The 17,343-nt window shown below is 48.9% G+C and overlaps 1 protein-coding gene across 1 annotated transcript in view; it reads right to left on the bottom strand.

The window, feature by feature from the left end:
* The window catches only part of PRKCH (protein kinase C eta), a 113,022-nt gene that overhangs the window by 42,238 nt on the left and 53,441 nt on the right, over positions 1-17,343 (bottom strand). Inside the window, exons 8-10 of the mRNA XM_082762244.1 lie at positions 16,428-16,571; positions 15,520-15,693; positions 2,321-2,475 (exon numbers count right to left, since the gene is read on the bottom strand). Coding sequence (XP_082618370.1) covers positions 2,321-2,475; positions 15,520-15,693; positions 16,428-16,571 — 473 coding nt within the window. The remainder of the gene's footprint in view (positions 1-2,320; positions 2,476-15,519; positions 15,694-16,427; positions 16,572-17,343) is intronic.

Genomic DNA, 17,343 nt, shown 5'->3' with positions numbered 1-17,343 from the left:
GGTGTCTGTGACCCAGCATAAGCAACCTCAGCTTAATACAGCTACAACCAGCAGCTCTCTTCCCTCAGACTTTTCCAGAATGGAGTCTCCCTGGCGATTAAAATAAAGAAATAAATAAAATAAACATGAACAAAACCCTCACTGGCTACATCTACCCACTGCAGCTGAACTGACCTGACTCCATGGCTCAACCAGTCTCCTACCAAGATCAAAGCCCGTGCAGTTGTCCGAGCAGCTTTTCAATTACTCCTCCAGTTTCCATCACGGATTACAGCAGCGCTTGAAGAGTGCCAAGCCCCAGAGGGATCGATTACTCCTGCCCTGTGACAGGCAGCAGGCTGAAGGGTACAGGAAAAGCTGGAAGCGAAGTGGCATTACATTATGTGCAGGCACAGTTTTGCTGTTGAATGATTGACAATAACTACTGGATGTCACTATTTTGAGGATAATGTCATTTGCGTAATTATCTGGCAGGGTCTCTCTTCAGCAGCTGGCATTATTCGTGAGGAAAGAACCGGACTGAAATCCAGCTGCAGAATCAGTAGATTTGCTATTCTGTGCAGACAAACACTGTGCTTTAGAAGCTCAATACGTATGGGATATACATCACTGGTAATATTCGTACTGTCAGGACCTGGAGAATATTACGGTGATACTCCTCTATATCACTCTGCCACATATATCATATGATTTCATACTTTAAAAATAATTTAATATTCTCTATCTTCACCTGACCATCTGTTTTTTATGGAACTCAAGCGAGGAAGAGAAGGAGAAATTGCAGTTCCTTGATTAATCTCACCATCAGATAGGAGATTGCCCTCTGCACCACCCCTGGCCCTTTCACCAGCTTAGCCCTCAGCTGTTCTGTCTGCAGTGTATCAAAACCCAGGTTTATCTGATAGGGGAAAACACCCTGCTAAACAGCATCACCTGGGCTGAACTGTGCAAAGCCCAAACTCAAATGGCATTTGAGACTGCTCCCACCCCAGACCCAGCTGCGGGTGCTGCTGTACAACTGTAACAAGCACAGAAATCAGAGGTGACATTATTCTGTGCTGTGCTGAGTGCCACAAGTAGGACTGAGCAGGGCCACGGCAGCCCATCCCCGAATACGCCTGCTCTGCTGACGGAGCCCAGGTAGCAGTGCCCAAATCAAACAACTGACTGCTCCTCCTTCCAGTGTTCTGGGCAAGAGGATGCCAGGGGCATTATGCAAAGCGTGTCAGAAAGAAACCTTTCTCTTTAACTAGACTGTCTCAGAACAGGCATCTCTTTGCTCTAGGCTCCTGTGCCACTCCAGAACAGGTCTGGCTCTGCCCCTGCCTTACACAGGAGGTGCTGGTCAAGCGGTCATCTTGCTCAGGAAGGCCTCCCCAGGGCAGACAGGCTGGCTGATCCACGCTGGCTGGTCCATGCCTTGGTTTGGCAACACAGAAAGGAAAAAATATAACCAAATTGCCCTCCTGGGCACAGGGGAAAGACAAAAGCAAGGAGCTACGTGTGGGAAAACATTTCCTGAGCACAGTCTTGAGATCTCGGGTAATGGTGCTCCGACCCCGGTGCACACACAAAGATGCCAAATACAGACGTGGATAGGAAGGAAAACCTCCTGCTGTAGGATCATGGCAGGAACGAAAAGACAATAACTGAGCTGAATGGCATTGGATAGGTACATTGAATAAATAGGATTTAAGCATAGTCGCATGGCTAATACAGGGAAACAAACACACTTGGGCGTAACCAGCACCGATTAGCCTTTAAATAACAAGGCACGGAGCAGCAAAGGCAACAGCTGCTTGTATTTACCTCCCAGAAAATCTAGGAAGGTTTCTCTGAATGTCTGCCCCTTTATCATCACTTTGATACGTGCCCCACAGCAGCAGCACGGGCCCGGAGCAGCACGGGGGAGGCTCCTGTCGCTCAGCAGCGAACACCCTGCGGCCAGGCAGCCCCGTGCTGAACACAAGCACCTGGCAGGGCAGAGCAGGGGCAGTGCTGGGCTGATGAGCAGCCAAGTAACAGAGCGATGGGAACCGACACCAACACAAACATCCCGTGCCTCGGAAGGAAAGCGTTGTTTCCTACGTGTCTGCACACGTCATAGGAATACCCCTCCCCGCAGACAAGAGAGCAGCCAGAAGTTTCACTCCTTCCTGGAAGCCGGGTGCACCTCGGATATTGTGCAGGGGGAACGTGGAGGTGCTGCTCACCCAGCTGGCAACTTGGTCCTGGTGACAGCAAGTGACAGCTCTTTACTCAGGCAGAAACCTCCAGCCGTGGGGTTCGGACAAAGAGAATGAATGAAAGCAGAGCTCACCGATAAATGATGCCTCTTTCATGGAGGAACATAAGGGCTGAAATAATTTCGGCAGCATAGAAGCGGGCCCGATCTTCGTCGAAGCGACGCGACTTCTGAATGTGGAACATCAAGTCCCCGCCATTCACGAACTCCATCACAAAGAACAGGCGATCCTTCACACACGCAAACACAACAGATATGAACAGCGTTAATCACATCCTCCGTCAGGCTTACCATTTGCTAAGTAGTAGCTCCCAAATAAAGACAGATTAAGTACCCGTGAGATGTTGGGGGGAAAAAAAATAAAAAAATCCTGATTTTTTCGGGAAAGATTAAGCCAATACCAGGAAGATCTGATAATATCCCACTGCCATGCGCTCCCTCCACCTCCCAAACTTTTGCCCCCAGGAATGATCTCCTGTGTACGTGTGGGTTGGGCATATCAGTAGGTGCCTGCTCATCACTAACTGGCTTCTGGAGGGTTTGTTTAACTGTCCTCAGCCTAAATCCAGCAGCGTGTGATACCCCTTCTGCAGCACTCTCTGAGCTGAGCAGTCAGAAGGGAAGGCTGTAAAGAAGACATTGACTCCCTGCTAAATATCACAGCTTTCAGGGGGAAACGTTTCCTAACACCCTGTGCGTAACCAGACTGCAGCTTCACCACGCCAGCACAAGAGCAACAACAACGCTGTCTCTGGGGCATCCTGACACTATTTCTAGGGAATGTGCGTTGTCTTACAGAGATTTCCTGCCGTACACTTGCATGGCAGCTGCCTTTTAGGCCTTCACATTTTGCCTTTCCTGGCAGCTCTGATTAACCTACAGATCTTTGTGTGATGAAGGAACTGAGAAGGACAAAGTATAAACTGGAGTCTCTACCAGGCAGAAAAGCAACTGGTTCAATAATGTTCAGCTCATTAACCACAGCTGCTGGTCTCTGAGGTTTCTTTAGTCACTTTGTTCAGGTTTTTGCAGAAGTCTCCAGACAGGGAGACGCTCGCTTAAACTCTGTGTGTTCGACAGTCCGGGTGCAGGCGCACTGTGCCAAAGGGGTGCCCACTTAGCTGGGAGAGAATGGTTACACAACAATTTGTCACCAGAGTAAAGCCTAGAAGTGTTTCAGACTCTTTTACAATTTCCCCGAGTGCTTGTTTCAGGACATTCAGCACTAATAATTTCAGTTTTACTCTGAATAACAGGAATGAGCAGGCTGGAGAAGGGGCAAACGATTCACTCGAGATCAGCCAGCCTTTTACTGGTACAATTTGCCCTTCTCTCCCCCCAAAACCCTTCCCAGGTCTGACATTAATCACCTACAAGCTCGTTTAAAACCCTCTCTACATTTAAGAGGATAAGCACTGCCAGTCTCCTCTTGCTGGCAGGCAGCCAGCTTGCAGCGACTGCTGGAATTAACGTCCCGGGATGCACGCAGAAGGGAAAAGAAAAGCAGGCAGCAAGCCTTTCCATCCTCTCCGTCCACGAGCAGGAGAGCAAACTGCTCGTGCCAGAAGAGGTCAGATCATTTCTCGTCATCACCCTGGGCTCAGCCCAACAGCAATTTTGGGCTCCTTCCTGAGGCAGCAGAGCTCAGGTAGGTGCTTCCCAGCAGGAACAATGCAGCTGCGAGCAGCACCAAGGCCATGTGCTCCGTGCCACTTCCAGTCCCCGCAGACAACACTGCCTCATTGTTTCGCTCTGCTCCTATCTTAGGGCAGCCAAAACACCCGGGCTGGCTCAGAGCAGCATGAACTGTGCAAAGGCGGCGGCGGCGACCTTGGATCTTCATCCCGCAGCAGATTTGTACTGCCACATCTCGCTGCAGTTGGTGAAGCTGAAGCTGGCTGTGCTCTGCCTACCTGTTCTGCAGCCCTTCCTCCAGCTGCAGCGTGGCTATCGCCTCTGCCTTGCCTGTTGGGCCAGCTTTTACCTCTCCTTGTTATTTCTTCCCTCCTCCTTCCACACTGATCACTCCACACGCCACGTGCTTACCTAGCTCAGCTTGCTCAGGCATCTTTTCAAGCCCACACTTTAAAAAAAATAAAATAAAAAAAAAATCCCTTTTGCCAGGTCTTCTACAGGAAGTAATTTAACTCACCAGCAACCTGACGAGGTATGCGTGTATTTATGTAAGATACATTCTTGTATAAACATGCATACGGTTAGGAACATTGATTTTCTACTCTCTCCTTAAAGGTAAGCTTCAGGGAAGCAAAGTTAACCCTTCCTCTCTCAAAACATGCAGGTCCTGCTGCTCTGGTGCTGGCAAAACTCCGGGGCCTACCTCAGGCTTCTGGACGGACCTGCATGTACTGCAGTGCTTAAAGGAAGGTGCTTCCTCCTCAGGCGTTCAGGTGAGCACTGAAACAGTCTAGCGTGAAATTTATATACGACTGGCATCGGAATTAGCAGCTTTTTGGTACAAAGAGCTCTTGCTTCAGACTAACTGCAAACCTGAGTGAGTAGCTTTGCCTGTGTTACACGGTGCTCACAGGTGCAGCAGGTATTTCTCCTCCACCCGTGGTCTCATTGCACAAGTCAAATGTAAATATGGATTATTTAATTACTGAAGCTCTCCCGTTTAGGCCTAACAGGACTTTTGATTACCCCAAAATTTTTATTTTTATTTTTTTAAAGTCCAGCTGATCGTCTACACAGTTTTCTAACATTTAGAACCCCCTTGTATTTGCTGAAGGAAAGGGCAGGATGGGTTATATCTTGTCCATAAGCCAGCATTTGTGCACTGGCCTCCTACATACCTGGCAACAAATATTAGAAATCTCAGCCCTAACGAGCATCCTTGGGGACCAGGATCTAGGATCCAAGCAAGATCTGCCATTTTCCCTCTTAAAAGGTCATCAGCTTGCCAAGCTGCACAGACCAAACACTAAACACTCTTCCAGGAATTGTTGATAAGTAAAATAAACAGTAGTATTTTATGGGGAAAAAAAAAAAAAAAAAAGGCAATTTGGAGCACGCAGAATAAGAGCGGATAAATAGCTTAAAAAGGGGTCAGGAAAGGGAAACCTTAAAATAGCAGATAGTTCGGATACTTGAGGGTTTGACTCTCCCTGCCTTTCCTGAGGCCAGGTGCTGTGAACGCGGGTGAGAGGAGGCTCAGCTTGGCTCTGATTCACGTTGGTTCACTGCAGCTCCTCCCTCGGGTACACCCTCAATTGCCAGGTGGAGTCGTGAGCCCCCTTTTTGGGGACTCCTCAGTGGGAATCAGGAGGAGGAGAAAGCTGGAGCGCCTTGGCCAGGGCTCAGTGCTGCAATCCTCACGACTGTTTTCTGTTTTGCATTGCTCACGAGTTTTCCCTGATTTACTATCTCCTCTTGACGTTAGCAAAGTAAGAAAGAGCATTTGAGTCAACAGGAAACGGTGACGCTAAAGCCTCTGCAGCAGCGGCGGCCGCATGAGGAAATCACATTGCACCATTTCTGCACTGGGATCGAGGCGAATAAAGCCACAGAACAATTGTTACTGCAAAGAAAAGAAACACTAGGAGGAAACACAAAGTCCATGGCATCAGGTGGGCCCATTTCAGGGCTGGCCTACATCTCCAAATTAGCCCTGACAATTGCAGTGAGAGACAAGCGGTTGTTTGTCTTGTTTGTTTGTTTGTTTGTTATTTTTTTTGTTTGTTTAAATGCGAGTTTGCCGTGTCTGTTCCCCTGCTAGCAGGGCAGGGGCCCCTAGAAGCACACACTATGTCCTGAGACCAGGCCAGGTAGTGGTTACCACCCCTACCAAACACAAGCACTCACCAAGCTTCGGTTCAAGCACGGGTTAGCCCTTTGTCCTCCCCAGCTCCACGAGGAAACTGTTCTGAGTCCTCATACCTTTCCTCCTCAGCACCACAGCAGGGGGAAATCCAGGTTTTACTAAAAGACCATCCCTTCCTTCCCCATACCCAAAAAAGGCCAGCGCAAAGGCAAGTTTCTACCCACTTCCAGCTAAGAGTCAGAGCCGATGCCCATGTGTAAGCCGCATGAGACCGGTGTCACACCAAAGACCTCTGAAAACAACCAGGGTGAGAGCCTCACCTCCCTTCACACCGCGTAAATGTGGCAGGGCAGCACCATCACCCCAGTTCAAGAAGTGTGGAGGGAGAAGGAGGGGAAGAGACGTATTTCCTATGTGCAGACAGAGAAGAAAATAACAAGGCTGCTGTGCCACGGACAGCATGGAAGATGGAGAGGAATTCTCTCAAGGGAGGTGTTGGTGGAGGTTCACATCCCGGGAGGAATTTTACAGAAGCCTCGTCTGTAGCTGACCACTGCTGTCGAAGGCAGCATCTTGAGATGAGACCTGGTCCAATGTGGTTTAGAGAAATGGCCCAGTTTTTCAAAAAAAATTCGTCTGGCTCTGGAATTCTGCTACGCTTGCGCTTCATCCTTTTGGAAGCAATTCATGCACACAACTCCTTAGAAAATCAGCTTTGGGCTTGATCTGAGTTCACTGAAGCCAAAGGGTTTCCCCAAGAAAACAGTCATTTTTCACTGTTTTGGCAGTTTAAGCTCTGCAGAGCAGAAAGCAGGCTTTCAGAATTATCTCGGTACAGGAACAGCTGTGTCACTGCTACACAGCAAAAGTTTATTGCTTCCAAAAACGAGTAGCAGGGCTTAGGGAGCTTGCAAGCAAATTATTACAAGATAATTACAAGAGCTGGCAGGCTCCCTCAGCGCTCCCGATGTTCCCTTTCTCCCTTTGTGGTCCACAACCCCCACACAAAGCCATCCGCCCTCGGATGTCCTGAGACAAGCCACACGTCCAGCTCCGCCAGCAGCGCCAGTGACCATCCCGTATCTGGGTCAAGGCGCTGGACCTGGAGGAGGAATAATAAGCAGGTTTGTTTCCCAATATTTACCCTCGCAGGAGTAACACAACCAGCAACCACGCTCGGACGCCGCTCTGTGCCTTCCCTCCGCGCCCAGCCCTTCGGCCGGGGCAGCGCGGCGTCCCCGCGGGCCGCCCGCCGCTCCCAGCTATGTGGTTTGCAGCAGGACGGGCTGCTCAGGTGGGTTGAGTTACCCTTGGAAGAGTTTCCAAGCCGGAGAGGATCACAGGCGCCTTCAGAAAGGGCTCACCACAAAGGAGGTGCTGGAGCAACCTTCACACGGGAGCTGAAGGAGCCCAAACGAGCTCAGCCCCGAACAGCCGCGCGGTGTCGAAGCAGTGCTTGGGCTGTGATGGAGCAAGACGTTGATGCCGGGCAAAGGCTCGGTCCTTTGATTTCAAATCAGTGTAGCTATGTGAAGCAGAAGAGAAGAAACAGCTCCACGTCGTGCTCGCCCGGCTGGAATTATCTGCAGGCATTAGTTACGCTTCTTACACACGGTCACAGCGACGACTGCCACCGGCTCCTGCCACTGCTCTGCCACCCCAGACCCCAAACAGACAAGGCAGTGGAAGGCATCAGACATCACAGCAGCCTGCTGGCTGACCGTCAGTGCTCTCTTGGCCATTTTCTCCCTCTGCTTCAGTGGCTTCCGAGGCACGTGCCAGCCCCAACAACCACTTATGCCCAGGAGAAATCAGACCACGGCAAGGGAGCGTGTAGCGGATGGCACCGTACAGCCCCGGGGCTATCGAGATGGGAGAGATCATGGTGTGCCGTGACACATCCAAAGGGCTGAGAAAGGGAAGGTTGCTTTCTTCCTTCCACTGCTTTTTATTTTTATTTTTTTTTCAGGCAGAAGGAGGTGCGATGAAATTCGGACTGAGAGGTGGGGTAAGCTGCACGCCGCGCTTCCTCACAGCTCGGCTGCATTGGAGTGAGCGAAGGCACTTGTGAGAAGCACGGGTTTCTTCCCCCATTTCAGGCTCTTTCAGCAAGGAACTGCTGCTGTCATCGTCACAACTGCAGAACAGAGCAGTTATCTCTCACTGCTGTGCTCTGCCACACCGCTGACAGTGGGCACAACGCTGCCTTCCTTCTGCAGCGGCAGCCAGGCACACAAACATCGCCTGGGGAGCAACAAATTGGCTCTTGCCATTTGCATAAATAAACTCTCTGGGGTCCCTCGGGGTAAAGGCTGCCCCGCGTGTGCATGCGTGCACAGCGCAGCATTAACGCTCCGCTAATTCCAGAAGAGCTGCACAACGACAGCCACAGCCCAGGCCAAGCCGACGGCAGCCACGGGTCCCCACCTGCTCCGAAAAAAAAGTCCTGAATCCAGCTGCATCCTTCAGACTTCATCCCATGTCTTCTTCTTCACTGCTGGGCTGAAATTTCAAACTCACAGGCTGAAGAGTTTTTGTAACGCAAGGCCAAATGCGATCCTCTCTCTGCGACAACACAGCCCTGGAGATCTGCAAGTGAACCACATGCGTAGCTGCCCTCCCCATCCCCTCCCTTCAGGATGGTCTAAATCACAGTGAGGTTGGCTCATTTTATGGCCAGAAACCTTCACTCAACATAAATGCAAATGGACAATTTTTAATCATTCTTCTTCATTTGTGTCTCTTTCACTAGAAGCAAAACAAAGAGCCCAAAATCGCAGGCACTACATCAACCAGCTAAATTACATACAAAAAATAACCAAAAACCTACGTAATCACAATTCAAAAAGGGAAAAAAAAAAAAAAAGTGCTGCCTTGGCCACTAAAACAAAATCTCCTAAAAGTAAAATACAAAACAGAATGAAAGAAGAAATAAAATCTTCCCCTCCAGACCTTATTAAACGGCATAGAAAATTACACAAACACTCCTTCCCACCTGAAAGATCAAAAGCCAAAGGGCTGGCTGAACTTAGGAATAAGGAACTAGAACGTATCAAGCTGTACACATCGCTCATTAATCAAAGTTTTATAGGACATCTGCACCCCTCAGCTGGCTGCTAACATCCCAGGGTCTCAGGAGAGGGCAGCTCTGCAAAGCTCAGGCTGTTTTCAAATCTCCCAGTTCAGAACAAGCTCCTGGAATTGCTGTTCCCAGTTTGGATTGATCAACCCGAGGCAGCTCTGGCCTGTTTTTCAAAAATCCCCACTACTTGCAACATCTCCTGGCCTCAGATTGCACTTGGGGAAAGCTAGAGACCTCTGAAAGCTCAGCTAAAGGTCTGCAGGAAAATCTGAGCAGCAAAACAAAGGCTTTGTGGATCCACCCTCTCACCTGACACACTGCCTGGAAAGCAACTCGGGTTCAAAGAGATTTAAACCTAAGGCACTGCTGGGTTGAGCCTCAGCTCGTTAGCTCATCTCTGCCTTTTGCTAGCTTCCCCTCCCTTCCTCACGACTAACTGGCACTTGGCCGGTCACCCTGTTTGAGAGTTGGTTTCATTTCAGCCCTTTTTATGCCACAACTTCCTAGATTTTAAGGCCAAAGAAAAATATTGCTTCCATTTACTGTGGCTAACCATGTGCAACACGTCCTTTTGTTACCCTTGCGCTGAGCTCAATAGCTTTGCCTACCAGGTACAATCTCTCTCAGAAGGCACTGCAGACAGAGACAGACGTTTTCTTAGCTTCATAAAAACACAAGTAGCCCGAGTCCCTCAGCAACTAGGGCAGGAAAGTTACACTAAGAGGCTACAACAGCGCAAAGATGAATGTAGCTAACACTTCAGGTCGCATTTTCACTTCAGCTCCTATCACCTCGGTGTGCAGTGTAAGTGTGGACACCCAGCAAAGTTCGCAGAGAAAATCAGAAATGTCAGCCTGATCTTGTTTCACCTCCTGAAGCCCAAACCACTCTGCCTACAAAAAGAAACATGACCACAAGAAAGCCTGGTTTTGAGCGATGTGCCTTTATTCCGTGACACACAGGAGGGATTTGATTTGGGCTGCCAGCAATGAAACTGAAGCACACGCTGGTCTTCCAGCACGGCAGCCCGGGGCTAGCACCGGTCTGGATGCTGAAGAAAAGGGGAAAAAGGCCCAGCAAGCTTGCAGGGAAGCACCACAGAGATGCACTTGGCTGTCAGGTGTATGCACAGAGCAAGTCGTACCTCCTGCCATGCCACGGGGGGAAGGCTGGGGGCTAGAGCCTGGGAGACGATCAAAGCTCTCCTCTCTGCTCCCAAGGGGCTGCCCCGCAGCGCCCTTCAAACAGCACATCAAAGAGGCCTCAGCATTTCCCCGTCTCCCACTGGCACGCTCCGAGGCCTGTGTCAGGATGCTTTTTCACCTCACCAGACCCGGAAAGGCTGCTGCTCACTTTCTAGAGTCCCTTACCTCCACACCTCCACCACTGTCCCGGGGCTGCCCCGTGCTCTGCTCACTTGGTGACAGTGTGGAGCAGCTGATGGGGAACCAGGATGATCCTGGAGACCCCTGGAGGATCAGGACCAAGGGATTCCCCTGGACATGCGAGCACAGCCAGTCCTCTCCTGCGGCCCAGCGGATGGGGGAGCAGTCAGCCAGCTGCCCTTGCTCAGTCCCACCACTTCTGCAGGTGGCTGGTAGGCTCCCACATGAAAATTATGCCCCTGTCAAAGGTTTCAGATTATCTTGAACACTTACAGGAGGTGAAATGCAGGCTCATCTCCCTAAACACCTCCGGCACAATGCCTATGTTGACCCTGGAAGAACTGTTTCAGCACTCCAGGAACTAGAGGTGATGAAGAGAAACCTTCCCCTTCTGTCTCAAGCATGACATCAGCCCACAGCTTGTAAAGGGGGCAGAAAGCCGCATGCCCTCATAAAATAAAGTGGTACCAGTTCAATGATTAGCTGCCCTGGAATCCCTCCTGGCTTCAGCAGCACCCTGCTAGCTATTATCTCTGAAGGACGCTTGTTACAGAAAGTCACGTCCCTCCGCCAAGTTCTCGTGTCTCACTATTTTTGGAACAGCGCACGCGGGCTCTATGCCTCAGCAACTGTCAGCAGAGCCACACAGAAAGCAAATCCATATAACGATCAGACTAACAGGGACAGTGCTGGAAACAGCATCGCCTGGGGGACGGTCCCCTGAAAGCACCCTGTGGTCATGAGAAAAGGGATAAGGGCAATAAACATAAAAGGCAGAAACCTCTGTCCTCTGCTATTTGACACTATTTGCATGGGAAGCTGATCCCCCCCAGCCCTTCCATTCTCATGCAAAAGAGGTGAGACAAAAGGATTTAAAAGCAAACCACCTGTGCAGGAAGGATGGTGCCTAAACCCCAGAGATGACAGGACCGACTTGTTGCAAACTCATCTTAATTAAAACATTCCAGGCTCTGCATTCCCCAGGATCGAATTACCAACTCCACTAGTTATACGGAGAGCCTCTTTCACCTGGCCTAGGCCTGTATTGTTGAGGTGTTGGATGACACCCATGGCAGGTAAACGGAAAGGAGCAGTTTTGGGTGCTTGTGACCCCTAACGCAGAATCCGAGCTTATCCACAGGTCAGCCCCAGCACCTGTCAGCAGCTCACAGATTAGCGCAGCGGGAGCATAATCCTCTCTGACACTAAAGGATGGTTGTAAGGCCCTAGAAAAAGCAGAAGCAAACAGCTTAGGCAAGGTTGAAAGCACTCGAACCAAGACATTCTATTAAAAAAAAAATATTAAAATAACAGAGATTTATCTCAGTTTGTGGTGAGCAAGGGAGACCTCACACAGGTGCTGCTGGACCAGGCCAAACCCACTCCCTGCGAGGGACCAGCACAACTCCATCCCTTCAGAGGAAAGGAATCTGGAGGTGCAAGTCCCAAACTGCGCCTCCCTCCCTGCAGAGTGAGGGCCCTGCCCAGGGCCGAGCATGCACAGGGCCATGGCCAGCCTCTGCCAGCCTGCTGCACAGCCAGGGTTTGCTCCCTGGGCTCTACAAACTGCGACCTACCGGGCAGAGACATCACTTGCAGCTCCTACCACCTAGCGGCTGCAATATTTCTCTGCAAAAAGCAAGAAGGCTGGCTGGAGGTCGGGCATCCTCAGCCCACCAGGGGCTATTAGAGCAGCTTACGCTGCAGCTGGGACTCCAGAGGACCACAGGAAAGAGGCACAGAGGCAGCACCAAAGAACAGGAAACCTTTCTGAAAATGATCAGCGAGTGATGTGAGCACAGAAAAAAAAAAAAAATCAGCTAACTAAACAGGCAAGCAAAAGTAGCAACAATATAGATGAACGCAGACAATGCACTGCTGTTTCTGGTGCTTGTGCCAGCTCAGCTAAAGCTAGCTTACCCGCACTACACAGCATCGTGCTGTGCAGTACAGACATGCCCTGGGCTGTGTAAGTCAGCCCTGGGCTCTAAGGCAGAAGGGTTTGCTGGTTTGGGTAGAATATTATACAAGAGTCTGAATTCAAATGGCTCCAGCTCCATCCAAACCTTCAGAACCTGTCCTCGAAGCGTGCAGCATTTCAGACACTTCTGAACTCCTCCTTCCCAGCTCGTGTACCTTTCCTTGAGCTGGAGGGCCCATAACTGGACACCTGTATCCTAGCTGCAGCCTCACCGGTGCCAAGCAGAGGGGTGAGCAATGTCCCTGACCTCCTGAATCAGCCAGGGACATAGTTTAACTTATTCATAATGAGTCTGCTGGTTCATACTGAGCTTGGCACCTACCAGGTACCTTCCAGAAGGGATGCTACCCAGCCACTTAGTCCCAGCCTGTACTGATGTGTCCATGGCATCAGCCTCTTATTTTCTTTTGAAAAACTGTAAGAAGCCTCAAAATGGCTATTTCCCTAAAAATTCCTAAAGCCAGGCCCACTGAGTCATTATTTACCCAGGATCTCCACTCATTGCAGACTGGAGTCATGCTTGTGTGTTTTTTTTTTTAAATGTGAACCTTTAATACCACTTTTGTAGAGTTTGGGCTGTAAGTGTACGTCTGATGTAATTTCCACGTAACTGCAAGTGAAACCAGGCACTGTTCTGAGAAAACCTCCCCCCAGCTCCAACCAAACGAAGGTGCCTTGGTATTTTTAAACATGGTTTCAGGCTGACATTTTAAATAAGTGATTCCTTTTAGTTTATATATGTGTGTGTGTGTGCCTATATATATATATATATATTCTTTTCTGTGAAGAACAAGCATAAACCTTAAATTTTTTATCAGCACCATTTAATCCCTCCTGTGCATCGTATACCCTGTTGCTGCAATCATTTTTCCATTATGGCAAAGGGTTTTAATTATGCTTTTATAAGCAATTTAGATCTGGTTATTCTGGATTGAGGTGGGTGTCACTGAGTGCAGAAGGTGGACAAAAAGACATGGTAAACCACAGAAGTCTGAAATTCCTTTTTTTTTTTTTTTGGGTAAATGCTTCTCTTTTTGTTTTTGTTTATTACTGGAGGGAAGTTATCAATCCAGATAATGAAACAATGCAGGATTCAAGTAAAAGAGGAACCTGAGAAAGACTGGAACTAGCAGGGGCCTGCTATGGCAAGCACCACTCCCTTGGCATCCTTTCAGAGACTGACCAGGTTCGGGGCAGCAAGGGCTGAGGGGTTCTTCCCTCCGCTCCTCTGATTAAAAGTTGGTCCAGAAATTCCTGTTCCAGGCTGTTCTACTGTTTAGCAACCTCCTTTTCATTTCCAGTCTAACTGTATCCATGGCCAGTCTAGACTCATTTAATCTTAGCCAGCATCTTGACAGCTTTGTTTCCCTTCTCTGTGACATCTGCAGACATCAATCAGATCCACTTTTTGCTTTCCATTTGCTAGTCTAAACAGGCTGAGTTCTTCCCTTTCTTCCCTTTGCAAAAGACTCCTCAATTACCTCGCAGCCCAGCAGACCTTCTCTGCACTCGCAGCAGATTGCATTCATTTTTTTAACGTGACAGGCGCTAATAGCACGGTGACCTTAAATCTTCCCGAAGCGCACTGAAAATACCCTACACAGACCAGGACTGCATTTGCTATTTTCACATCTAAGTTGCGATCCTGTAAAGAAAGCCAAAGAGCATAGCAACGAGCTGCAAAAAAAGGCTGCTGTCCTAGACCTGACCTCAAACAGCTCTCATCAATACCGGGCATTTCTGATATCTTACATGAGAATTTCGGTAAGGCCATTAAAATCAGGCCATGTTTCTTCATATTATGGAACACAAAAGAGTTTCCTTGGTTACTAGTGACAACAGCGAGCTTTGTTTCTGCTATAGAGTGTGGCTGCTCTGTGAAACCATGTAAACTGTATATGTATTTAAAAAAAAAAAAAAAAAAGAAGAAACACACCACCTCATTTCTATTACATGAGTCTACCCCATGGGCTCCACCCTAAACGAGCTCAATTCTCGAACTCCATAGCTGGCTGTTGCATCACCCCAGTGAGAAGAGAAACAGGTAGGTGGCAGGACACATTTGAATGCCTTTATTTTTTTTTGGTCTTCTTTTTCTCTCCTCCCCCCACCTCCCCCTTTCTTTTTTCTTTTGAGAAATTTTGGGTTTATGAAGGATTGAAGCCACAATTAATAGGTGAAATTTCTCCTGTCTCCTCAAACAGGGCAAACAAACTCTATCAGCATTTAGCAATGGACCAAAAGCAACTGGAAAGGAGCCCAGGCAGTCTGGAAGAGCTACACTGCAAAAATGCTTTGGTCCTAATAACAGCTTAGCTCAGGGACTCCCAAACTTACCTTGCCGGGATAGTGCTGTGGCCACTGCCTCCATCCCAGCCACCCCTGCCACCACCCACGTCAGCAACAAGCTCCCACCCATATGCACACGCGGGAGGAGGCTCTCAGCTGCACAGGCAGCACGTGCAGTCTTCCACTGAGGTATACAAATCACAAGTGACAGCAGTGCTGTCACTTGTCTTATCTACACAAGAAGAAATACCAGCCGTGTATGGGCCCAATCCAGCGTCTGCCCATGCCAGTAAAATCCCTGCCAGTAACCCCAGAAGGATATTTTGCACGGTTCTGAGCAGACAGGACTAATGCAGCACTATTAAAGTTCAGGTAGCAGGGCAGTAGGGTCTGAGATCCCACAGCAACTGGAGGACACTTCAGGCCTGCAGGCATTTACACTTATGTATTTGGAAACGCTCAATGGCATAAAAATGTTTCCAGGAAAGATATCTAAGATACATATAAAAAAAGGCTTCCCTGATACTTCCACTTTGTCATGGAGTTTACAAGCCAGGATTTTGTTTGACAAATGCCTCAGTATCAGACGTTAAAGGCCCACAGTGCTCTGTTCACCCTTAAGCAGAGAGCTTTCTCCTGAGTTTAATGTGGATATTTAGAAGAAGCAGGGGAACAAACACACAGGGCAGTGCCTTTATCCTAAACATACCAGCCTGTATCAGGAGGAAGGCTGTCCACTACCTGGGTTATACTTACAGGAGTCTGGAAGCAACAGTAGAGCTTGGTGAGGAATGGGTGGTTCCTTGCTAAGGAAAGGATGCGTTTCTCAGTCATGGTGCATTCAACATCGTCATCTTGGAGAATGACGTCCTTCTTCAGCACCTTCACTGCGTACAGCTGCCCGCTCTCTTTCATCTTGGCAAGCATCACCTAAACCAAAGGGAAGGGTGAATTGCAAGGGCCGAGCCCTCAGCCTTTATGAGCAACGCTGAGATTCTCGCAGCTTCTCACACTAGAAAGGTCAGTTATCTCACGAGCAGGCTTGTGGAAGCAAGTGAATCAGGCTGTTAGCATGGGCATCAGCGTACAGTCAACGGCACGTGCTACTGCCTGCAGCAGCCTTCTGCCCACACACCCCAAAGCCTGCTGTGGGGCTAGGTGCTCAAAGGTCATCCACCATCAGCCGAAATGCTCTGAGGGCAGACCCTCTGAGCACCACCATCTGTCCCACTCCCCTCCTCAGTTATCGATTTCAAGTGCAGCATTTTGCACTGGCTTTGTGAGAATGAAACCCCAGTCGCATTACATTTGAAACCTCTGCTCTGTTTCTTTGAAAAGAAAAGTTTTCACATGCTCCAAGAAATGCTGCCCAAACAAGTGCTAATGCACACACGTGCAGTTTCTGGTATGGGCCCTGGCATGCAGCTGTTCTTCTGGTTGCTAATTTTCTTTTTTTTTGTGATATCCCATTCTTCACTTTGCTGTCAGTTTTCTTTCTCTTCCCTTCTTTCCCTTCTCTTTCTAACCAGCCTCATCACACAGGGCACCAAAAGCAGAGTCCACTGGACAATCTGCACATCTCATGATGAAATAACCTCAAATACCTTGGAGCTTCTCACATAAGGAGCATGGTATTTCCCCGAAGAGCTACAAATAACACTCACCTTCCCAAAACTGCCTTTTCCCAGTACACGAAGGAAGGTTAAGTCTTTGATCCCAAGTTTGCTCGCTGAATTCTCACTAACATTGTTGCCATCCTTCACGCTGCCTTTCCCCTGATGTCTCAAAGTAGATCTGGAAGCCAGTTTCTGTGGAGAAAAGTAAATAAATATCACTCTGCACAGAAATTGTACTTTGTCTCAGAGGTGATCGCAGGTAGGCAGCCCACCCAACGTGGGCATTTAGGAGCTGTTCGGATGCACTGCGTGGCCACTGGAACAGAAAGTGCATGGGTACTGCCACCCCACACAGCTGCTATGGGTACCAGCCAACCCTGTCACTGTGCAGAGGTGTGCTGAGATGTCACAGCTGGCTCCTGACCTGAGCATTTGATGTTGTAAATCCCAAGGCAGGCCTGTCTCTCTCTGCCCTCACTCCTAGAAAAAATAAAACAAGTGTGGAAATAAAAGTCTCCCTGCTAACATCAGAGTGAAGAGCATCATTTCTGCAGTATGAGAGGTGCTGGTGAAACCTAGAATCCAAACAGATTTCCTCTGACTCTCTCCAATTTCTACCTGATGCGAGGGCTCTTAAGAAAAGCCCATACCTCAAAATAGTTTTCTTTCCCACAGCTGTGCTCCTGGCTTCCTCTACTGCCACAAATTTAAACTAATGCTTTTCTTGCCCACACCAGCAACGTGTGTCTGCATTTTCAGGAATTGTATCAGTATTAGCAAGCATTTCTAGAGTTTCTGGTTTTGCAGAACGTAGAGACCAAGTCAATCTCCAGTGCCCTCTGCTCACTGCTTTTCAGGTATGAGTATTCACACAAACTGGAAGTACTTTTGTTTCATTTATTGGTGCGAACAAAGTCACAGGGACTTCTTGAGCTCCACCTTGTGACTGCTCTGATGTAAAGCA

This window comes from Aythya marila (genome assembly GCF_965140915.1).
Source record: "Aythya marila genome assembly, chromosome: 5".
NCBI lineage: Eukaryota > Metazoa > Chordata > Aves > Anseriformes > Anatidae > Aythya > Aythya marila.
The sequence above is the reverse complement of the archived record's forward strand: the minus strand, read 5'-3'. Positions and strand labels throughout refer to the sequence as shown.